This window comes from Leucopleurus acutus, assembly GCF_964270905.1.
Source record: "Leucopleurus acutus genome assembly, chromosome: 8".
NCBI lineage: Eukaryota > Metazoa > Chordata > Mammalia > Artiodactyla > Delphinidae > Leucopleurus > Leucopleurus acutus.
Genome location: NC_139151.1, coordinates 34,037,238 through 34,063,186, shown reverse-complemented (window position 1 = coordinate 34,063,186; position 25,949 = coordinate 34,037,238). Strand labels below are relative to the sequence as shown.

The 25,949-nt window shown below is 36.3% G+C and overlaps 1 protein-coding gene across 3 annotated transcripts in view; it reads left to right on the top strand.

Annotated features, from left to right (window-relative positions):
- The window catches only part of CNTN5 (contactin 5), a gene marked incomplete at both ends in the record, with an annotated part of 797,505 nt that overhangs the window by 684,469 nt on the left and 87,087 nt on the right, over positions 1-25,949 (top strand). For all 3 annotated transcript variants that reach the window (XM_082845318.1, XM_082845317.1, XM_082845316.1), the window contains one exon: positions 13,588-13,746. In XM_082845318.1, the coding sequence (XP_082701444.1) occupies positions 13,588-13,746 (159 nt within the window). The remainder of the gene's footprint in view (positions 1-13,587; positions 13,747-25,949) is intronic.

Here is a 25,949-nt window from a genome sequence, read left to right as displayed (position 1 = left end):
ACTCATAAATATATACAGGAAGCTAATTGCAGCCAGAATTCAGTATGTAATTCTAAAAGTACATTTTTCTCTGTAAATAAAGCATTGTAAACCAATACTAATATAATAACCATAAACTCATTTTCACTTTCATGGTTGAAAATTTCATTTAATGTGTTTTAATAGGTAAATCACTTTTTTTTTAGAAATTTCATGTAATGTCTGAAACATTTATAGTAACATATTTCCATACAAATAACTCCAAATAAGTTTAGTATTAGTTGTTTTTTTTGTTTGTTTTTTTATACTGCAGGTTCTTATTAGTCATCAATTTTATACACATCAGTGTATACATCTCAATCCCAATCACCCAATTCAGCACACCACCACCCTAACCCCACTGCAGTGTTTCCCCCTTGGTGTCCTATGTCTGTTCTCTACATCTGTGTCTCAGCTTCTGCCCTGCAAACCCACACATCTGTACCATTTTTCTAGGTTCCACATACATGGAACCTCTGTATGACAGTCTCTAGATCCATCCATGTCTCAACAAATGACTCAATTTCATTCCTTTTTATGGCTGAGTAATATTCCATTGTATATATGTATCACAACTTCTTTATCCGTTAGTCTGTCAGTGGGCATTTAGGTTGCTTCTATGACCTGGGTATTGTAAATAGTGCTGCAATGAATATTGAGGTGCATGTGTCTCTTTGAATTATGGTTTTCTCTGGGTATATGCCCAGTACTGGGATTTCTGGATCACATGGTAATTCTGTTTTTAGTTTTTTAAGGAAGCTCCATACTGTTCTCCATATTGGCTGTATCAATTTACATTCCCACCAACAGTGCAAGAGGTTTTCCTTTTCTCCGCACCCTCTCCAGCATTTGTTGTTTGTAAATTTTCTGATGATGCCCATTCTAACCGGTGTGGGGTGATACCTCATTGTAGTTTGGATTTGCATTTCTCTAATAATTAGTGATTTGAGCAGCTTTTCATGTGCTTCTTGGCCATCTGTGTGTCTTCTGTGGAGAAATGTCTATTTGGGTCTTCTGCCCATTTTGGATTGGGTTGTTTGTTTCTTTAATATTGAGTTGCGTGAGCTGTTTATATATTTTGGAGATTAATCCTTTGTCCATTGGTTCATTTGCAAATATGTTCTCCCTGAGGGTTGTGTTTTCGTCTTGTTTATGGTTTCCTTTGCTGTGCAAAGCTTTTAAGTTTCATTAGGTCCCATTTGTTTATTTTTGTTTTTTTTCTGTTAATTTAGGGGGTGGATCAAAAAAGATCTTGCTGTGATTTACTTTAGAGAGTATTCTTCCTATGTTTTCCTCTAAGAGTTTTATAGTGTCCGGTCTTTCATTTAGGTCTCGATTCCATTTTGAGTTTATTTTTGTGTATGGTGTTAGGGAGTGGTCTAATTTCATTCTTTTACATGTAGCTGTCCAGTTTTCCCAGCACCACTTATTGAAGGGACTGTCTTTTCTCCATTGTATATCCATGCCTCCTTTTTCATAGATTAGTTGACCATAGGTGCATGGGTTTATTTCTGGGCTTTCTATCTTGTTCTATTGATCTATGTTTCTGTTTTTGTGCCAGTACTATATTGTCTTGCTTACTGTAGCTTTGTAGTATAGTCTGAAGTCAGGGAGTCTTATTCCTCCAGCTCCGTTTTTTTCCCTCAATACTGCTTTGGCTATTCGAGGTCTTTTGTGTCTCCATACAAATTTTAAGATGATTTGTTCTAGTTCTGTAAAAAATACCATTGGTAATTTGATAGGGATTGCATTGAATCTGTAGATTGCTTTGGGTAGTATAGTAATTTTCACAATATTGATTCTTCCAATCCAAGAACATGGTATATCTCTCCATCTGTTGGTATTATCTTTAATTTCTTTCATCAGTGTCTTATAGTTTTCTGCATACAGGTTTTTTGTCTCCCTAGGTAGGTTTATGCCTAGGTATTTTATTCTTTTTTTGCAATGGTAAATGGGAGTGTTTCAATAATTCTCTTTCAGATTTTTCATATAGGATTCGTATAGTAATTCGTATAGGAATGCAAGAGATTTCTGTGCATTAATTCTGTATTCTGCAACTTTACCAAATTCATTGATTAGCTCTAGTAGTTTTCTGGTGGCATTTTTAGGATTCTCTATGTATAGTATCATGTCATCTGCAAACAGTGACAGTTTTACTTCTTCTTTTCCAATTTGTACTCATTTTATTTCTTTTTCTTCTCTGATTGCCGGGACTAGGACTTCCAAAACTATGTTGAATAACAGTGGTGAGAGTGGACATCCTTGCCTCATTCCTGATCTTAGAGGAAATGCTTTCAGTTTTTCACCATTGAGAATGATGTTTGCTGTGGGTTTGTCATATATGGCCTTTATTATATTGAGGTAGGTTCCCTCTATGCCTACTTTCTGGAGAGTTTTTATCATAAATTGGTGTTGAATTTTGTCAAAAGCTTTTTCTGCATCTATTGAGATGATCATATGGTTTTTCTCCTTCAATTTGTTAATATGGTGTATCTCATTGATTGATTTTCATATATTGAAGAATCCTTGCATCGCTGGGTTAAATCCCACTTGATCGTGGTGTATGATCCTTTTGATGTGTTGTTGGATTCTGTTTGCTAGTATTTTGTTGAGGATTTTTACATCTATATTCATCAGTGATATTGGTCTGTAATTTTCTTTTTTTGTAGTATCTTTGTCTGTTTTTTTTATCAGTGTGATGGTGGCCTCATAGAATGAGTTTGGGAGTGTTCCTTCCTCTGAAATTTTTGGGAAGGCTTTGAGAAGGATGGGTGTTATCTCTTCTCTAAATGTTTGATAAAATTCACCTGTGAAGTCATCTGGTCCTGGACTGTTGTTTGTTGGAAGATTTTTAATCACAGTTTCAATTTCATTACATGTGATTGGTCTGTTAATATTTTCTGTTTCTTCCTGGTTCAGTCTTGGAAGGTTATACCTTTCTAAGAATGTGTCCATTTCTTCCAGGTTGTCCATTTTATTGGCATAGACTTGCTTGTAGTAGTCTCTTAGGATGCTTTGTATTTCTGAGGTGTCTGTTGTAATTTATCCTTTTTCATTTCTAATTTTATTGATTTGAGTCTTCTCCCTCCTTTTCTTCTGAGTCTGGCTAGATTTATCAATTTCGTTTATCTTCTCAAAGAACCAGCTTTTAGTTTATTGATCTTTGCTATTGTTTCCTTTGTTTCTATTTCATTTATTTCTGCTCTGATCTTTATGATTCCTTTCCTTCTGCTAAATTTGGGGTTTGTTTGTTCTTCTTTCTCTATTTCCTTTAGGTGTAAGGTTGTTTACTTGAGATTTTTCTTGCTTCTTGAGGTAAGCTTGTATAGCTATAAACTTCCCTCTTAGCACTGCTTTTGCTGTATCCCATATGTTTTGGATTGTCATGTTTTCATTGTCATTTGTCTCTAGGTATTTTTTTTTATTTCTTCTTTGATTTCTTGAGTGATCTCTTGGGTTTTTTTGTAACATATTGTTTAGCCTCCATGTGTTTGTGTTTTTTACGGTTTTTTCCCTGTAATTCATTTCTAATCTCATAGTGGTCAGAAAAGATGCTTGATATGATTTCAATTTTCTTATGTTTACTGAGGCTTGATTTGTGACCCAAGATATGATCTATCCTGGAGAATGTTCCTTGCACACTTGAGAAGAAAGTGTAATCTGCTGTTTTTGGATGGAATGTCCTAGAAATATCAGTTAAATCTACCTGGTCTGTGGTGTCATTTAAAGCTTCTGTTTCCTTATTTATTTTCATTTTGGATGATGTGTCCATTGGTGTAAGTGAGGTGTTAAAGTCCCCCACTATTATTGTGTTACTGTCCATTTCCTCTTTTAGAGCTGTTAGCAGTTGCCTTATGTATTGAGGTGCTCCTATCTTGGGTGCATATATATTTATAATTGTTATATCTTCTTCTTGGATTGATCACTTGATCATTATGTAGTGTCCTTCCTTGTGTCTTGTAACATTCTTTATTTTAAAGTCTATTTTATCTGATATGAGTATAGCTACTCCAGGTTTTTTTTTGATTTCCATTTGCATGGAATATCTTTTTCCATCCCCTAACTTTCAGTCTGTATGTGTCCCTAGGTCTGAAGTGGGTCTATTGTAGACAGCATATATATGGGTCTTGTTTTTGTATCCATTCGGCAAGCCTGTGTTTTTTTTGTTGGAGCATTTAATCCATTGATGTTTAAGGTAATTATAGATATGTATATTCCTATGACCATTTTCTTAATTGTTTTGGGTTTGTTTTTGTAGGTCTTTTTTTTTTTCTTATGTTTCCCACTTAGAGAAGTTCCTTTAGCATTTGTTTTAGAGCTGGTTTGGTGGTGCTCAATTCTTTTAGCTTTTGTTTGTCTGTAAAGCTTTTGATTTCTCCCTCGAATCTGAATGAGATCCTTGCCACGTAGAGTAATCTTGGCTGTAGGTTCTTCTCTTTCATCACTTTAAGTATATCATGCCCCTCCCTTCTGGCTTGTAGAGTCTCTGCTGAGAAATCAGCTGTTAACCTTATGGGAGTTCCCTTGTATGTTATTTGTCATTTTTCCCTTGCTGTTTTCAATAATTTTTCTTTGTCTTTAATTTTTGCCAATTTGTTTACTATCTGTCTCAGCATGTTTTTCCTTGGGTTTATCCTGTATGAGACTCGCTGTGCTTCCTGGACTTGGGTGCCTATTTCCTTTCCCATGTTAGGGAAGTTTTCAATTATAATCTCTTCAAATATTTTCTCTGGTTCTTCCACTCTGTCTTCTCCTTCTGGGACCCCTATAATGTGAATGTTGTTGTGTTTAATATTGCCCCAGAGGTCCCTTAGGCTGTCTTCATTTCTTTTCATTCTTTTTTCTTTATTCTGTTCGGCAGCAGTGAATTCCACCATTCTGTGTTCCAGGTCATTTATCCATTCTTCTGCCTCAGTTATTGTGCTATTTGCTCCTTCTAGTGTAGTTTTCATTTCAGTTATTTTATTGTTCATCTTTGTTTGTTTGTTCTTTAATTCTTCTAGGCCTTTTTTAAACATTTCTTGCATCTTCTCAATCTTTGCCTCCATTCTTTTTCCAAGATCCTGGATCATCTTCACTATCATTATTCTGAATTATTTTTCTGGAAGGTTGCCTATCTCCACTTCATTTAGTTGTTTTTCTGGGGTTTTATCTTGTTCCTTCATCTGGTATATAGCCCTCTGCCTTTTCATCTTGTCTATCTTTCTGTGAATGTGGTTTTTGTTCCATAGGCTGCAGGATTGTAGTTCTTCTTGCTTCTGCTTTTGGCCCTCTGGTGGATGAGGCTATCTAAGAGGCTTGATGGGAGGGACTGGTGGTGGGTACAGCTGACTGTTGCTCTCATGGGCAGAGCTCAGTAAAACTCTAATCCACTTGACTGTTGACATGTGAGGTTTGGTTCCCTCCCTGTTGGTTGTTTTGCCTGATGCAACCCAACACTGGAGCCTACCTGGGCTCTTTGGTGGGGCTAATGACAGACTCTGGGAGGGTTCACACCACAGAGTACTTCCCAGAACTTCTGCTGCCAGTGTCCTTGTCCCCACGGTGAAATCAAGCCACTCCCCGCCTCTGCAAGAGACCCTCCAACATTAGCAGGTAGGTCTGGTTCAGTGTCCCCTGGGGTCACTGCTCCTTCCCCTGGTCCTGATGCACACACTACTTTGTGTGTGCCCTCCAAGAGTGGAGTCTCTGTTTCCCCCAGTCCTGTCAAAGTCCTGCAATCAATTCCCACTAGGCTTCAAAGTCTGATTCTCTAGGAATTCCTCCTCCCATTGCCAGACCCCCAGGTTGGGAAGCCTGATGTGGGGCTCAGAACCTTCACTCCAGTGGGTGGACTTCTGTGATGTGTTCACCAGTCTGTGAGTCACCCACCCACCTGTTATGGGATTTGATTTTATTGTGATTGCACCCCTCCGACCGTCTCATTGTGGCTTCTCCTTTGTCTTTGGATGTGGGGTATCATTTTTGGTGAGTTCCAGTGTCTTCCTGTCGATGATTGTCCAGTAGTTAGTTGTGATTCTGGTGTTCTCACGAGAGGGAGTGAGAGCACATCCCTCTACTCCGCCATCTTGGTTCATCACTAATTTTTTAGAATATTTTTATAATACTGTATTCATAACAATCTTTCAGATTTACAAAGATGTAAAAAAGTTGTCTGTCCATAGACCTTAATACTCTAAGTTTCTAATAATGATGAGCCTTAGTATTAAATCATATGAAAATGTTTTCTTCGTTCGTGGACCTAGTCTTTCATTTTTATTACCAACCTACTCTACTCTTAACTGAAAAACAAAACAAAACAAAACAAAACAAGAAAACTGTTAACTCAAATATTTTGATTTAACAAAAAAAGAGGCTGTCATATTGGATCTTTGTCTTACATGATAATTACTTTATTTTAAAACTTGTTAGTTTTTACGCAACGTTTCAAATTCAAAACAAAACTCCTTTCGTCTTTCCACATCTCTTCTTCCTTCTTCTCCCTTCTCCCTTTCATCTCTTCTTCTACAGATATTTACTGAGGGACTAATATATACCAATTACCATGTTGAATATTCAGACAGATGGAACTTACATAAAAATAATTATAGCCAATGTAACAAGTGCTATAATGAGATGTCATATGTACTAATGTGCAACGTTATTATTGCCTGGCATTAGTTTTTTGTAAAAGATCTCTCTCTGCCCTGGATTTTAAACACACCTGGGGTTGGAACCCTATTTTGTCCTCCTATAAACCATTTCCCCCACCTTTCTCCCACCACTCAGCACAGTGCTTTCCACACGCATACTAGGAATTAGCAAATGCTTAGTTAAATAGAATATACTTAGAATAGTACATACATATCACAATATGGAAGCATTGTTTAAAATAATGACTTTTAAAATAATTTTAGAAGTAATACATACTTATTGTACAGAATTGGAAAATCCAAACAAGTATAAAGAATAAAATTTAAATCATTATATCTTCAGCTCCAAACAATAACCACCATGTACACTTTAATGCAATTCTTTCCAGTCTTTTCCTATACACATTAGGCAAATTACTATTTATACATTTATATTAACATATAATTTTGCATTCTGTTTTTTTGTGAACATTTCCCATATCATTAAAGTGTCCTAAATATTAGGCAGTTTAATGGCTGCCTACTATTTTATTTTAAGGTTTTATGATTTAAACATTACATGATTATTGGACAATTAATTATTTACAGTGGCTTGTAATTATACATAATTGCACAACCACAATCAGCATCCTGGGTACATAAATCTTGTTCACTGTCACTGATTATTTTGCAAAGACTATATTTGGGAAAATAGCCAAATATAAAGAAAAATACTTGGGGATTTATTAATTATGTTGTAAGTTCCATTTTTTGTTCCAGCTGAAGTTTTTAAAAGTATTTAGAGTAATTATTACCTATTATTAAAAGAAATATATGTTTTTTAAGAGAAATAATTTAAATATTTTAGTAGAGATTTAATACTCAGAAAGGCAAATTATTTTATTTAAGTTAACTAATAGTTACTTTCCACAATATCTCCTATCATGCCTCACATGTAGGTGATCGTTAATTCTTTTTGAAGACATAAATGAATAGAATGGGTGAAATGGAACAATATGGAAGAACTTAATAAATGAATTATGTTGGTAGTTATTCCTATTTGAATACAATAGCTAAATTTCAAGTCTTTTTTCAAAGCATGTTAAAGATTCTCCTGACAAATTCCCTACCTATGAACAAACTCTCAAATCAGACTATTTTGAAGTCTGTTCCAATTATCCATTGTTTCCCCAAATTTTGTGGCTTAAAATATCCATACATTATTTGCTCTCACGGTTTTGTCAGCTGACAGGCATAGCTAGGTTCTTAGCAGGGATTTCTCATGCACATGTGTCTAAAGGTGGCTGAAGCTGGAATCACTTGAAGGCTTCTTCACATGCCTGGTGCCTGGGCTGAGATGACTGGAATAGCTGAGGGCAAGTTGGATATCCCTTTCTCCATGGGATTCTCCAAATGGCTAGCTTGGACTTCCTGACAGAATGGTAGCTCAGTTTAATAGGACTTCTAACTAGGCAGCTGGATTTTCCCATAAGCATTCCAGGAGACATGGGATGAAGTTGCAAAACTTCTTATGATTTCTCCTCAAAAGTTATGCTGTGTAACTTCTACCATTGTCATCTAGGTCAAATATAGGCATACTTCATTTTATTGTACTTTATTGCACTTTGCAGATATTGCATTTTTTACAAATTGAAGGTTTGTGTCAACCCTGCATCAAAGAAGTCTATCAGCACAATTTTTCCAAAAGCATTTTCTCATTTTGTGTCTATGTGTCACATTTTGGTAATTTTTTCAATGTTTAAAACTTTTTTATTATTGTTGTATTTGTTATGGTACTCTGCAATCAGTGATATTTGATACTACAATTGCAATTGTTTGGGGGCACCACGAACTACACCCATATAAGAAAGCAAATTTAACTGATAAATGTTGTATGTGTTCTTATTACTCCACTGACCATCTGTCCCCCTATATCTCTACCTCTCCTTGGGCCTTCTATTCCCTGAGACACAACAATATTGATATTGGACTAGTTAATAACACTACAATGGCCTCTAAGTGTTCAAGTTAAAGAAAGTGTTGCAGGTCTCTCACTTTAAATCAAAAGCTAGAAATGATTAAGCTTAGAGAGGAAAGCATGTCTAAAGTTGAGATTAGCTGAAATCTATGTCTCTTGAATGCAAAGGAAAGTTTTTGAAGGAAATTAAAAGTGCTACTCCAGTGAATACACAGATGATAAGAAAGCAAAAGAGGCTTGTTGCTGATATGAAGAAAGTTTTAGTTCTGAACAGAAGATCAAACCAGCCACAACATTCCCTTAAGCCAATGCCTAATCCAGAGCAAAGCCCTAACTCTCTTCAATGTTATGAAGACTGAGGTGAGAGAGCTGCAAAAGAAAAGTTTGAAAGTAGCAGAGGTTCGTTCCTGAGGTTTAAGGAAAGAAGCCATCTCCATAACATAAAAGTACAAGGTGAAGCAGCAAGTGCTGACGTAGAAGCTGCAGCCAGTTATCCAGAAGATCTAGCTAGGATAATTAATAAAAATGGCTCCACTGGATAACTTATTTTCAATGTACATGAAACATCCTTCTATTGGAAGAAGATGCCATCTAGGACTTTCACAGCTAGAGAGGAGACGTCAATGCATGACTTCAAAGCTTCAACAGGCAGGTTGACTCTCTTGTTAGGGGTTAATGCAGCTGGTGACTCTCAGTTGAAACCAATGCTCATTTACCATTCTGAAAATCCTAGGGCCTAAATATACTCTGCCTGTGCTCTATAAGTGGAACAACAAAGCATGGGTGACAGTATATCTGTTTACAACATGGTTTACTCAATATTTGAAGCCCACTGTTGAGACTTACTGCTCAGAGAAAAAAGATTTCTTTCAAAATATTACAGCTCAATGATAATGCACTTGGTGACCCAAGAGCTCTGTTGGAGATGTACAACAAGATTTATGTTGTTTTCATACCTGCTAACACAATATCCATTCTGCAGCCCATGGATCAAGGAGTAATTTTGCCTTTCAAGTCTTTTTATTTCAGAAATACATTTCATAAGGCTACAACTGCCATAGACAGTGATTCCTCTGATGGATCTGAGTAAAATAAACTGAAAACCTTCAGGAAAGGATTCACCATCATAATTCCATTATGCACATTTGTGATTCATGGGAAGAAGTCAAAATATCAACATTAGCAGGAATTCGGAAGGAGGTGATTCCAACTTTTATGGATGACTGAGGGATTCAAGACTTCAGTAGAGGAAGATGTAGTGGAAATAGCAAGAGTACTAAAGTTTGAAGTGTAGGTTGTAGCTGTGACTGAATTCCTGCATTCTCATGATACAACTTTAACAAATGAAGGGTTACTTCTTACAGATGTGTTAAGAAAATGGTTTCTTGGGATGGAAACTACCTTGGCAAAGGTGCTATGAAAATTGTTGAAACAATTATGAAAATTGTTTGGGAGGACTGACTCCAATTTTGAAGGAAATTCTACTTTGGGTAAAATGTTATCTAGCATCATAGTATGTTACAGAGAACTCATTCATGAAAGGAACAGTCAATCTATGTGGCAAACTTCATTGTTGACTTAATTTAAGAAACTGCCACAGCCACCCCACCTTTCAGCAACCACCACCTCAATCAGTCGGCAGCTGTCAACTTTGAGACAAGACCCTCCACCAGCTAAAAGATTATGACCTACTGAAGGCTCAGATAATGGTTAGCAGTTTTTAGCAATAAAGTATTTTTAATTAAGGTATGTACATTGCTTTTATAGAAATAATATTATTGCACACTTGATAGACTATAGTATGATGTAAACATAATTTTATATGCACTTGGAAATCAAAAAAAATTGTGTGACTTGCTTTATTGCAATATTAGCTTTATTATGGTCATCTAGAAAAAAATCCACAGTATCACTGAAGTATGCCTATAGTCACAGGCCAACCCAAATTCAACGGGATTGAAAGAATAGGATTCACCTTTCAAAAAGGGAATGACCTGCATGTACAAGGAGGAAAGAAAATGTTGGTGGCTATCTCATACACAGACTGCCACAAAGTCCTAAACAGTTTCTTCAATGTTATGTCTATCTCTACTACATAATTTAAATGTGTCATTCCCCAACACACACTTTTTCTCTTTCTTTCATTCCTTCAACTGAAAGGACTCCATAATTAACAGGGAAAGGAAGAAGGATCTCTATAATCCTTGCTTTCTTGAACAAATCAGGCTTTACAATCAGATCTGAATTCAGATCTCTGCTGTGCCATTCACTAGCAGAGCTACTTGGGTGAATAATTTCTCCTCACTAGAAGGGATTCTCTGATACCCACTGCCTAGTGTAACACCTAACATATAGTAAGGTTATTGACTATGTAACTTATTTATTATTAATCGACCAAACTAGCTCTTTGAGATTCCCTTATGTCCTCTATGAAATAGGGATTATAATGCCCACCTCACAGTGACATAGAAATAGGTGAACAAGTAAATGTTTGCAAAATACTTAATGACTTAATACAGTACAGTGAGGATATGGTAGCTATTGGTATTATTATTACAGTTAATATTCTTATCTTTATTATCATTAGACTCACTCCTCCATATCCATGTCACTGCAGTCTAACAACTTGTTAGACATCTTCAGTACCTGGATCTCATTTATCTTCCACACCTCCTTCTTAGCTACCATTTTAATACTCTGAACTTTAATTTATATTGGTGACACATCAAACATATTCTTCCATAAGTCCTTGACTTAATAATTATATTTCCCACTTCATTCCAGATAAACACAAATTCTCATCAAAAGTTCCCTACACTCAAATCACAAATTCTACTATTTTCTTCTCACAATTTCTTATTCTTACATCTTCCCCTCATAAAAACCTGGTTTCCTGGACTCTGCTCCTTTATTCTAGTCTGCCAGCACCATTCTGGCTTCACTTGACTCTCTAGTCCTCCTTGAGACTATGGTCATTTATACCATTGGCAACTTTGATGATGTCATATCAAATTTGTAAACTAAATCTAAATTGACCCAATTAACCACTTTTTCTGGCCCTGGTCCTGGCTTTCTAACCTATTTGTTGACTTGGTCAGTTCCACTTCAAAATTATGTTATTGAATCAAACTTGAACTCCAGGACTATTCCAAAATACTTATATTTCCCTCTTCTTCATGTCTTTCCTCTTTTATCATGGGCTTATTCAGACATTTTCCATTCTCCTTTAGCTCCCAATCCCATTCTCACCCAACAACCTTCACTTTCTGTGGATAATTTTTCCTTCTTTAGTGAAAAAAGGAGAACCTTCCCAAATGAGCTCTCCCAACTTCCCTTCTTAACATTTCAAAAGCTTTATCTCTCTATTCATTGTTTCTTTTTTAATTTCTCTCAGAGGAAAAAAGTATGCCACTTCTCATGGTTATCCTCTACACGTTTGCTCACAATCCCAGTCTTTTGTCACCTTCCTGATGGAATAGTCCTTGTCTTTTAAGTCTTGAGTCTCTGCTAGCCACTGCTGGTTCTTCTTACTCTTGATAAAACACTCATTTCTTGTTTCCTAAAAATGTCATTCACTTGGTGATGTTTAAAAAACCCTTTGTCCATCTCATCGTCCCTTCCTTATTTTGTACTCAGAGGTCTTTACTGTCTCCATCTCTTTAGCATTCCACCATTTCTTAGCTCCTTACAGTCTAGGTCAGCCCTTACTGCTCAAACTTCATACTCCCCAAATCCAGAGAGCAACTTGCTACATAAGGACTAATTTGGAAAATAAAATATTTAAAGGTGGATTATATTTTTCATTGAAAATAAAAGCATCCTTGCAGCTTGCATTGTCCATATTTGGGAATACAAAAATGTTAATAAGGAAACTGGCATTGTTCTTAGCCACTAAAATATCAACACTCTACATATTTTTGAATGTTATTAGAAATCCCTGTTTTAGAAGTAGTAATACAGAGGTATATTTCTCCTCATATCAGATCTTGGTTGTTTTTTGAAGCTGGAGTCTACGTGCACATCACTTGATAATCACTATTCTATACCAATTTTTTTATGATCAAAAAGGGCAATAATCTTCTCTAATTCATCATCCTCTCACCCTCACCAAAGTCATCATCATTATCATCATCTAATCATTTTTCCATGTCTCACTTCTAGTATATACTCTTTCTTGGTCTGAAATCTCATTATTTCAGTGCCTTTCATTGTTCCCTGTTTGAAATTTTTTGTTTTGGCTATGTTGGGTCTTCGTTTCTGTGCATGGGCTTTCTCTAGTTGCGACAAGCGGGGGCCACTCTTCATCACAGTATGCGGGTCTCTCACTGTCGCGGCCTCTCTTGCTGCGGAGCACAAGCTCCAGACGCACAGGCTCAGTAGTTGTGGCTCACGGGCCTAGTTGCTCCGCGGCATGTGGGATCTTCCCAGACCAGGGCTCGAAACCATGTCCCTTGCATTGGCAGGCAGATTCTCAACCACTGCACCACCAGGGAAGCACTCCCTGTTTGAATTTAAGCTACTTGATAGGTACATCACACTATTTGTACACTGTACTCTTCGTGAACATGAAAATTAGGGCCATACACCTGTAGGTTTGTGGTAATGATGGGATTGTTTCTGTTCCTGATAGCATTGCCTATCACTCTGTTGTTGCTTCTGTAAGCTGTGATTGATTTCAAGAGTCATAGTTGCTCCTGACATTCAAATCCTTTTATTTGTTTTTAATTATATTTTCCTCTTCTATAAAATGCAATGCTAACTGCCTCCAAGCACAAAGTATTAGAAAAAAATATCTAAACTATAATTAAGTTATCCCCAGAAATCATGGAAACCAACATGCATCTCATTTCTTTTTTACTGTCAATGTTCATTACTAAATATGTATTTCATTAAGATACTTACTAGTTTTGTTGGGTCCTTACTGGAAATACAATTTCTCATGGCTTGACCTTAACTTTATCCATTCCCTTTTGCCTATAGGTCCCCCAGGCCCACCAGGGATAGTGATCGTTGAGGAAATCACTGAGAGCACAGCCACACTTTCCTGGAGTCCAGCTACTGACAACCACAGCCCAATCTCCTCATACAACTTGCAGGCTCGCAGCCCCTTCTCCCTGGGCTGGCAAACAGTAAAAACAGGTAAGAGGCTCTAAGGCAATGTCAGACACCACCAGAGCAGCTTCCTATGTCATGAACTATATTTGCTAACAATCTTAGTAGAATTATTTTGGATTCTGGAAATTTTATTATTTATGACAATATTAATCATTGTTGTCTTCTTTTTATAAAGTCACTTTGCTTTCTTCTTTTCTCATTTCCAAGGAAGGACCACATCATTTATCTTTGTTTATTGAAATAACCTTAGACTCACATAAAAGTTGCAAAAATAATACAAAGATTCCCTGTGGGCCCATCCCTCACCTTGCCCCAATGAAAACATTCTACATAACAATGGCACAATGATCAAATCAGGAAACTGACATTGATACAATGCTATAAACCACAGATCATATTCAAATTTCACCCTTTTCTACATGCAATATTTTTAGGGTATAGTTCCATAAAATTCTATGAAATTTTATTATATCTATTCAAATCGCTACCAAGACAGATACAGAACTGCTCCATTACTCCAGTTCCTTGGGCTACCCCTTTAGAGTCACACATCTTTTTTATTTATAAAAAGAAAAACTAACATAAAATCACATTATTTAAAAAAATACAGCATTTTAATGCTTACTTCTAAGATGTTTGCCTTCCACTTGTATTATTTTAAAAATAATTTTCTTCCCTGAAGGTTTTCTCATCACGTTATAACTAAACTTCCCTTCCCTCTCCAAATGTGGCTGTCTGCAAGGATATGTGAAATTACACTCAGTTGATAGTTATCACCAATTTAGCATATTGGTGAAAAAGTGTACAGTATCTATAAAATGTAATCTTCAGAAGCAGTTGTCCATACTGAGCAGGGATTTGTGATTTTATTTTCTATCTAAATATAAAATTGATTTACCTGCATAGAAGTGAAATATAAAATCAGTAAAATATCTGAGTGCAGTAACCATAAAACTCAATCTGAATGTTATAGGAGTAAAGTGGTCCATCTCATTGCTTAAATAAATTAAATTTGAGCAGAAAATTGTTTTTGGGTAAAAATTTGAAATTTAGGGGAAAGAAAGTGTATTCATCCACATGCGAAATATAATTTAGGTTTTTCTTTTTTTTCTTAATTTTATTTATATATTTATTTTACTTTGGTTGGGTTCGGTCTTTGTTGTTGCACAGGCTTTCACTAGTTGTGGGGAGCTGGGGCTCTTCTTTGTTCGGGTGCACGGGCTTCTCATTACGGTGGCTTCTCATTTTGCAGAGCATGGACTCTACGCACATGGGCTCAGTAGTTGTGGCACACAGGATTAGTTGCTCCACGGCATGTGGGACCTTCCTGGTCCAGGGCTTGAACTTGTGTCCCCTGCACTGGCAGATGGATTCATTTTTCCTTTCTTTTTTTAAACATCTTTATTGGAGTATAATTGCCTTACAATAGTGTCTTAGTTTCTGCTTTATAACAAAGTGAATCAGCTATAAACATACATATATCCCCATATTTCCTCCCTCTTGCATCTCCTTCACACCCTCCCTACCCCACCCATCTAGGTGGTCACAAAGCACCAAGCTGATCTCCCTGTGCTAGGCGGTGGCTTCCCACTAGCTATCCATTTTATATTTGGTAGTGTATACATGTCCATGCCACTCTCTCAATTCGTCCCAGCTTACCCTTCCCACTCCCTGTGTCCTCAAGTCCATTCTCCATGTCTGCATCTTTATTCCTGTCCTGCCCCTAGGCTCTTCAGAAACTTTTTTTTTGATTGCATATATATATGTTAGCATACAGTATTTGTTTTTCTCTTTCTGAATTACTTCACTCTGTATGACAGTCTCTGAGTCCATCCACCTCACTACAAATAATTAAATTTTGTTTCTTTTTATGGCTGAGTAATATTCCATTTTATATATGTGCCACATCTTCTTTATCCATTAATCTGTCGATGGACATTTAGATTGCTTCTATGTCCTGGCTATTGTAAATAGAGCTGCAATGAACATTGTGCTACATGACTCTATTTGAATTATGGCTTTCTCAGGCTATATACATTGTAGTGGGATTACTGGGTCATATGGTAGTTCTATTTTTAGTTTTTTAAGGAATCTCCATATTGTTCTCCATAGTGGCTGTATCAATTTACATTCCCACCAACAGTGCAAGAGGGTTCACTTTTCTCAACACCCTCTCCAGTGTTTATTGTTTGTAGATTTTTTGAGGATGGCCATTCTGACTGGTGTGAGGTGATACCTCATTTTAGTTTTGATTTGCATTTCTCTAATGAACAGTGATATTGAGCATCCTTTCATCTGTTTCTTAGCAATCTGTATATCTTCTTTGGAGAAATGTCTATTTAGGTCTTCTGCCCATTTTTGGATTGGGTTGTTTGATTTTTGATATTGAGCTGCTTGTAAATTTTAGAGATTAATCCTCTGTCAATTGCTTCATTTGCAAATATTTTCTCCCATTCTGAGGGTTGTCTTTTCATCTGGTTTATGGTTTCCTTTGCTGTGGAAAAGCTTTTAAGTTTCATTAGATCCCATTAGTTTATTTTTGTTTTTATTTCCATTTCTCTAGGTGGTGGGTCAAAAAAGATCTTGCTGTGATTTATGCCATAGAGTGTTCTGCCTATATTTTCCTCTAAGAGTTTTATAGTGTCTGACCTTACATTTAAGTCTTTAATCCATTTTGAGCTTATTTTTGTGTATGGTGTTATGGAGTGTTCTAATTTCTTTCCTTTACATGTAGCTGTCCAGTTTTCCAAGCACCACTTAATGAAGAGGCTGTCTTTTCTCCATTATATATTTTTGCCTCCTTTATCAAAGATAACATGACCATATGTGCATGGGTTTATCTCTGGGCTTTCTGTCCTGTTCCGTTGATCTATATTTCTGTTTTTGTTCCACTACCATACTGTCTTGATTTCTGTAGCTTTGTAGTATAGTCTGAAGTCAGGGAGTCTGATTCCTCCAGCTCCATTTTTCTTTGTCAAGTTGTTTTGGCTATTTAGAGTCTTTTGTGTTTCCATACACATTGTGAATTTTTTTGTTCTAGTTCTGTGAAAAATGCCAGTGGTAGTATGATAGGGATTGCATTGAATCTGTAGTTCGCTTTTGGTAGTAGAGTCATTTTCACAATGTTGATTCTTCCAATCCAAGAACATGGTATATCTCTCCATCTATTTGTATCATCTTTAATTTCTTTCATCGGTGTCTTATAGTTTTCTGCACACAGATCTTTTGTCTCCTTAAGTAGGTTTATTCCTAGGTATTTTATTCTTTTCATTGCAATGGTAAATGGGAGCGTTTCCTTAAATTCACTTTCAGATTTTTCATCATTAGTGTAAAGGAATGTGAGAGATTTCTGTGCATTAATTTTGTATCCTGCTACTTTACCCAATTAATTGATTAGCTCTAGTAGTTTTCTGGTAGCATCTTTAGGATTCTCTATGTATAGTATTATGTCATCTGCAAAGAGTGACAGCTTTACTTCTTTTATCCAATTTGGATTCCTTAACGTTCTTTTTCTTCTCTGATTGCTGTGGCTAAATCTTCCAAATCTATGTTGCATAACAGTGGTGAGAGTGGACAACCTTGTCTTGTTCCTGATCTTAGAGAAAATGGTTTCAGTTTTTCACCATTGCAAATGATGTTGGCTGTGGGTTTGTTATACATGGCCCTTATTATGTTGAGGTAAGTTCCCTCTATGCCTACTTTCTGGAGGCTTTATATCATAAATCGGTGTTGAATTTTGTCCAAAGCTTTTTCTGCATCTATTGAGATGATCATATGTTTTTTTCCCTTCAATTTTTTAGTATGGTTTATCACATTGATCGATTTGCATATATTGAAGAATCCTTGCATTCCTGGGATAAACCCTACTTCATCATGCTGTATGTTCTTTTTAATGTGCTGTTGGGTTCTGTTTCCAATATTTTGTTGAGGATTTTCTCATCTATGTTCATCAATGATATTGTCTTGTAGTTTTCCTTCTTTGTGGCATCTTTGTCAGGTTTTGGTATCAGGGTGATGGTGACCTTGTAGAAAGAGTTTGAGAGTGTTCCTCCCTCTGCTATATTTTGAAAGAGTTTGAGAAGTATAGGTGTTAGTTATTCTCTAAATGTTTGATAGAATTTGCCTGTGAAGCCATCTGGTCCTGGGCTTTTGTGTTTGGAAGGTTTTTAATCACAGTCTCAATTTCAGTGCTTGTGATTGGTCTGTTTAGATTTTCTATTTCTTCCTGGTTCAGTCTTGGAAGGTTGTCCTTTTCTAAGAATTTGTCCATTTATTCCAGGTTGCCCATTTTCTTGGCATTTACTTGCTTGTAATTATCTCTATGAGCCTTTGTATTTCTGCAGTGTCAGTTGTTACTTCTTTTTCGTTTCTAATACTGTTGATTTGAGTCTTCTCCCTTTTTTCTTAATGAGTCAGTCTAATGGTTTGTAAATTTTGTTTATCTTCTCAAAGAACCAGCTTTTACTCTTATAGATGTTTGCTATTGTTTTCTTCATTTCTTTCTCATTTATTTCTGATCTGTTCTTTATGATTTCTTTCCTACTGCTAACTTTGGGGATTTTTGTTCTTCTCTCTCTAGTTGCTTTAGGTGTAAAGTAAGGTTGTTTATTTGAGTTGTTTCTTGTGGTAGGATAGTATTGCTCTAAACTTCCCTCTTAGAACTGCTTAGAACCTATCCCATAGGTTTTGGGTCATTGTGTTTTCTTTGTCCTTTTTTTCTAGGTATTTTTTGATTTCCTCTTTGATTTCTTCAGTGATCTCTTGGTTATTTAGTAGTGTATTGTTTACCCTCCAAGTGTTTGTATTTTTTACAGATTTTTTCCTCTACTTGATATCTAGTCTCAAAGCGTTGTGGTTGGAAAAGTTAATTTATTTGATCTCAATATTCTTAAATTTACCAAAGCTTGATTTGTGACCCAAGATATGATCTATCCTGGAGAATGTTCCATTAGCACTTGAGACAAAAGCATACTCTGCTCATTTTGCATGGAATATCCTATAAATATCAATTAAGTCCATCTTGCTTAATGTATCATTTAAAACTTGTGTTTCCTTATATATTTTCATTTCGGATGATCTGCCCATTGCTGAAAGTGGGGTATTAAAGTCCCCTAGTATTATTGTGTTACTGTCGATTTCCCCTTTGAAGGCTGTTAGCATTAGCCTTATGTATTGAGGTGCTCCTATGTTGGGTGCATAAATATTTACAATTCTCATATCTTCTTCTTGGATCAATCCTGTCATCATTATGGAGTGTCCTTCTTTGTCCCTTATAATAGTCTTTATATTAAAGTATATTGTTTTCTGAGATGAGAATTGCTACTCCAGCTTTCTTTTGATTTCCATTTGCATGGAATGTCTTTTGCCATCCCCTCACTTTCAGTCTGTACATCTCCCTAGGTCTGAAGTGGGTCTCTTGTAGACAGCATATATACAGGTCTTATGTTTGTAATCATTCAGGCAGTCTGTATCTTTTAGTTGGATCATTTAATCCATTTACCTTTAAGGTAGTTATTGATATGTAGTTCCTATTACCATTTTCTTAATTGATTTGGGTTTGTTATTGTAGGTCTTTTCTTTCTTTTGTGTTTCCTGCCTAGAGAAATTCCTTTAGCATTTGTTGTAAAGCTGGTTTGGTGGTCCTGAATGCTCTTAGCTTTTGCTTGTCTGTAAAGGTTTTAATTTCTCTGTCAAATCTGATTGAGATCCTTGCTGGTCCAGTAATCTTGGTTGTAGGTTTTTCCCTTTCACCACTGTAAATATGTCCTGCCATTCCCTTCTGCTTTGCAGAGTTTCTGCTGAAAGATCAGCTGTTAACCTTATGGGGATTTCCTTGTATGTTATTTGTTGATTTTCCCTTACTGCTTTTAATAATTTTTGTTTGTATTTAATTTTTGATAGTTTGATTAGTATGTGTCTTGGTGTGTTTCTCCTTGGATTTATCCTGTATGGGACTCTCTGCACTTCCTGAAATTGATTGACTGTTTCCTTTCCCATATTAGGGAAGTTTTCAACTATAATCTCTTCAAATATTTTCTCAGTCCCTTTCTTTATCTCTTCTTCTTCTTGGACCCCTATACTTTGAATGTTGGTGTGTTTAATGTGGTCCCAGAGGTCTCTGAGACTGTCATCAATTCTTTTCATTCTTTTTTCTTTATTCTGCTCTGTGGTAGTTATTTCCAGTATTTTATCTTCCAGGTCACTTCAGTTCTTCTGTCTCATTTATTCTGCTATTGATTCCTTCTAGAGAATATTTAATTTTATCTGCTGTGTTGTTCATCATTGTTTCTTTGCTCTTTAGTTTTTCTAGATCTTTGTTAAACGTTTCTTGTGTTTCATCCATTCTGTTTCCAAGATTTTGAATCATCTTTACTATCATTACACTGAATTCTTTTACAGGTAGATTGCTTATTTCTGATACATTTGTTTGGTCTGGTGAGTTTTTACCTTGCTCCTTCATCTGCCGTGTATTTCTCTTTCTTTTCATTTTGTTTAACTTACTGTGTTTGGGGGTCTTCTTTTTGCAGGCTCCATGTTCATAGTTCCCATTGTTTTGGGGGTCTGCCCCTAGTGACTAAGGGTGGTTCATTGGGTTGGGTAGGCTTCCTGGTGGAGGGGACTAGTGCCTGTGTTCTGGTGGATGAGGCTGGTTCTTGTCTTTCTGGTGGGCAGAACTGTGTTTGGTAGTATGTTTTGGGGTGTCTGTGATCTTATTATTATTTTAGGCAGTCTGTCTATTACTGGATGTTTTTGTGTTCCTGTCTTCCTAGTTTTCTGGCATAGGGTGTTCAGCAATGTAGCTTGCTGGTCATTGAGTGGAGCTGGGTCTTAGCATTGAGATGGGATCTGTGGGAGAGCTTTTGCCTTTTGATATTACATTGACCCCTGAGGTCTCTGGTGGACCAATGTCCTGAACTCAGCTCTCCCACCTCAGAGGCATAGGCTGGACACCCAGCCAGAGCACCAAGACCCCATCAGCCACATGGCTCAGAAGAAAAGGGAGAATAAAAAAGAAAAAAAAATAATAAAATAAAACAAATTTATTAAAATTTAAAAATATGTCATTAAATGTAAAAAAATAAAAAGTCATTAAAAAAGCAAGTAAGAAAGAAAGAAGAGAGCAACCAAACCAATAAACAAATTTATCAATGAAAACAAATGATAAAAACTATACCAAAAAGGTACAGAAACAAAAAATAAACAGACAGAAAGAACCCCAGGACAAATGGTAAAAGCAATGATATACAGATAAACTCACACAAAGAAGCATACACATACACACTCACAGAAAGAGAAAAAGAAAAAAATATATATCTATATTGTAAAAAAAAAAGAGAGCAACCTAATCAATAAAAAAATCTACCAATGATAATAAACTCTAAATATGAAACAAAGATAAACATAAAACCAGAAACAAATTGGATTCAGAAAGCAAACCCCAAGTCTACAGTTGCTGCCAAAGTCCACTGCCTCAATTTTGGGATGATTCATTGTCTATTCAGGTATTCCAGAGATTCAGGATACATCAAGTTGATTGTGGAGATTTAATCTGCTGCTCCTGAAGTTGCTTGGAGAAATTTCCCTCTCTCCTTTGTTCGCACAGCTCTTGGGCTTCAGCTTTGGATTTGGGCCCGCTTCTGCATGTAGGTCACCTGAGCGCATCTCTTCTTTACTCTGACAGGATGGTGTTAAAGTAGCAGCTGATTAGGGGGCTCTAGCTCACTCAGGCCAGGGGGAGGGAGGGGTACGGAATGGAGGGTGAGCCTGTGGCAGCAGAGGTCAGCGTGATGTTGCAACAGCCTGAGGCATGCCATGTGTTCTCCTGGGGAAGTTGTCCCTGGATCACGGCACCCTGGCAGTGGTGGGCTGCACAGGCTCCTGGGAGGAGAGGTTGGATAGTGACCTGTTCTTGCACACAGGCTTCTTGGTGGCTGCAGCAGAAGCTTTATCATTTCATACCCATCTCTGGTGTCCTCACTGACAGCTGTGCCTCATGTCCATCTCTGGAGCTCGTTTATGCAGTGCTCCATACCCCCTCTCCTTGCGCACTCTTTTGGGAAGTCTGAGGTCTTCTGGCAGGTGTATTCTTAACCACTGTGCCACCAGGGAAGTCCCACAATTCAGGTTTTTCTTGTTATTAAGTTCCTATATTAATTCATAGAATTCAGTATGATTATCTTTATAGTGTACTATACATGCGTATATATTTATCTTGTAATGTATGTAATTGTGAGTATTAGACTCATTCCTGGCTCCATTTTAACCCTGTAATAATATGCAGAGTCAAGAAATTGGGGGAATGTCTATGTTCAGTAGATAATTCTGGAAAGTACACAAATTCAGACCACATGAACAGGTTTATACAAGAATTCTTATAACCTCCATTTATGAGATGCTCCTACATCATCCTTAGTGTGAGAGCCCAAACCCTTTGCTATGCTGAGAGGAAATGGATTCACCTTCAGATCTCATGTTGTGCACTCAGGAAACTCATTCTCCTGCTTGTGGCTATGTTCCCTGCCCAGTCTTGCCACATTGCCTACAATACTTACTTCTTGGGAAGTTTCACTTGTGGGTACATTGCAATACATATATATGTTTCCTTGCTCATCCATACCCATGTTCTTGTGTTTCTTACCTTAACACATGGTACGGCAATCCAGGACATCTAATCTTCCATATTTTCCTAGTTACTCTTATTTCTTGATTTCTTACATACCTTGACTCACCTGTTTCTACATTTTGTTGTTTGATAGATTAATAGATAATGATAGATAGATAGATATGTGTATATATATCTATATATCTTGTACATATATACGCATATATACATATATAAACTAAAATATTTTGGCATAAGCTAGGGAAAGACAAAAGCAAGGTGTGTGTGTGTGTGTTGGTGTTTGTGTGTGTGTGTGTTGTATGTATAGAGGGCTTAATTGTTTGGATGACATGCTATTTTAGGTATTTGTTTATTTATTTAGAAGTCCATGATATAAGGTTGTATTCTTATTTTTCTAATTTAATTTGAATGTTGTAAATATTTTTGAGTAGAGAGTTCTTTTTAAATTCAGTTCAACAAGTACTTATAAAAAAATCTATGGTTGTACTGTATTTATAAGTAAATATATTTTTTTCAGAAATATATTTCTATAAATGATCAATTTTATTTGCCCTTGAGAGTAATAGTTCTCTAGCAAGGAGTTCCTCACATAAGTTAGTCACACCTTTCTCTAAAACTCAGCATCTCTTGAAGCCACTGGTAGAGGCATTGCCATCCTCCAGGCCAGCCAAAGAGCAGTCCTCACCTTTTGCATGTTCTAAAGGAGATGTTTCAAATGTTTCCTGGGTTTTGCCCCTAGCTCACACTGACCATAATTTTTTTCATGCCTGTGATAGGGAAAGAAGTCCTTCTGGATGCAAATCATCTCCACTGGGCAGCAGGTCATTTGTTTTCATAGTTACTATCTCACCTAAATCAATTTCAGTAGAGATATGCTCTAATGTAGAAACATATGATAGAAAAAAAAATTTAGTTCTGCAGTTTGAACTCTCTGATGAAGTTAATGCAACACATAAGCTAGCATTTAAAAAGCTATTAAAATTCCGTTATATGCCAACATGAATACAAAGAATAATGAGTTCCTCATTTTTGACAAATGAAGTAATGAATCGCACATGGGCCTTCTAGCCGAGGACATCTGGAATTAACTTATCAATGCCACCCACCCAAAAATAAGACTTAAAACAGGTGACTGTGAATGGGTCTGTTTATTCATTTTGAAAGTATGAAAACAATCATAAGAAATAGATGATTTCACTTGCAAACCCCCTTTTCTGTTCAAACTACTTGTTTTTGATTTGAACACTTGCTTTCCTGTTTGTATTACTGAGCAGTATTAGCTGACTTAGTTTTTTTGACTATGTCTGATTAAGAATACCAAATCACCTATAATCAAAGAATCGATTGGCCTTTATTTACTTAATTCAAATATGTTTCTTAAGTATTCTTCAATCAGTAGATATGTCTCCTCTTTGTGGATAGTTTCCACGGACTGATTGGTGGTTAAATTTATCAACTAAATAGGTTTATTGTTTTAATATAATTTAATTTAATTTAATTTAATTTTTGGATACAATTTTTTAACAGGAAAAGCATTTTAACAAGTTTTTCTCCTGGAATCAATATGCAGTCCTCCACTAAATTTGTTGTGTGTTCTCTCTGAAGCAGAGTTGGTCTCTTTGAAACCAACTTGTCTCCAGAGTTCTAGAAAGACTAATTTTATAGAAAGATACATGCAAGTCTTTAAAAATGCATCCTTTGATATACATTCTCCATTATCTTTAATCTCCACAATATTGCATTTGAAATAAAAATCCTAATTTTATAAAAATATTTATATTCTAGTTTATATTGTATGTTATTTCATCTCAAATATTAATACCTTCAACTCTTTTTTTTGCAATTTTTTAATAGTCCTTACAAGTAGCAATGAATTCAGAATTCTAAACTTTCTTTTATCATTTTCAAAGAGAAATTAGAATTAAGGATGATGGAGAGGATATGGAATAGGGGTGGGAGTCTTTAGTTTTTGTTAACATCTTTATTGGAGTATAATTGCTTTACAGTGGTGTGTAAGATTCTGCTTCATAACAAATTGAATCAGCTATACATATACATATATCACCATATCTCCTCCATCTTGAGTCTCCCTCCCGCCCTCCCTATCCCACCCCTCTAGGTGGTCACAAAGCACCGAGCTGATCTCCCTGTGATATGCAGATACTCCCCACTACCTATCTATTTTATATTTGGTAGTGTATATATGTCAATGCCACATTCTCACTTTGTCCCTGCTTATACTTCCCATACCCTGTGTCCTCAAATCCATTCTCAATGTCTGCATTTTCATTCCTGTCCTGCCCTTACATTCTTCAGAACTTTTTTTTTTTTAGATTCCATATATATGTGTTACCATACAGTATTTGTTTTTCACTTTCTGAATTATTTCACTCTGTGTGACACTCTCTAGGTCCATCCACCTACTACAGAAACTCAGTTTGTTACTTTTTATGGCTGAGTAATATTCCATTTGTATATATATGCCATGTCTTCTTTATCCATTCATCAGTTGATTGACACTTAGGTTGTTTCCATGCCCTGACTATTGTAAATAGAGCGGCAATGAACATTGTGGTACATGACTCTTTTTGAATTATGGTTTTCTCAGGGTATATGCCCATTAGTGAGATTGCTGGGCCATATGGTAGTTCTATTTTTACTTTTTTAAGGAATCTCCATACTGTTCTCCATAGTGGCTGTATCAATTTACATTCCCACTAACAGTGCAAGAGGGTCCCGTTTTCTCCACACCCTCTCCAGCATTTATTGTTTGTAGATTTTTTGAAGATGACCATTCTGAATGGTGTGAGGTGACACCTTATGGTAGTTTTGATTTGCATTTCTCTAATGAATAGTGATATTAAGCATCTTTTCATGTGTTTGTTGGCAATCTGTATATCTTCTTTGGAGAAATGTCTATTTAGGTCTTCAGCCCATTTGTGGATTGGTTTGCTTGAATTTTTGTATTGAGCTGCTTGAGCTGCTTGTAAATTTTGGAGATTAATCCTTTGTCAGTTGCTTCATTTGCAAATATTTTCTCCCATTCTGAGGGCGTCTTTTCATCTTGTTTATGGATTCCTTTGCTGCAGAAAAGCTTTCAAGTTTCATTAGGTCCGATTTGTTTATTTTTGGTTTTATTTCCATTTCTCTTGGAGGTGGGTCAAAGAGGATCTTTCTGTGATTTATGTCATAGAGTCTTCTACCTATGTTTTCCTCTAAGAGTTTTATAGTGTCTGGCCTTACATTTACGTCTTTAATCCATTTTGAGTTTATTTTTGTGTATGGGCTTAGGGAATGTTCTAATTTCATTCTTTTACACATACCTGTCCAGTTATCCCAGCACCAATTATTGAAGAGGCTGTCCTTTCTCCATTGTATATCCTTGCCTCCTTTGTCATAGATTAGTTGACCATATGTGCGTGGGTTTATCTCTGGGCTTTCTATTCTGCTCCATTGATCTATGTTTCTGTTTTTGTGCAAGTACCATACTGCCTTTATTACTGTAGTTTTATAGTATAGTCTGAAGTCAGGGAGCCTGATTCCTCCAGCTCCATTTTTCTTTCTCAAGATGAATTTGGCTATTCAGGGTCTTTTCTGTTTCCAT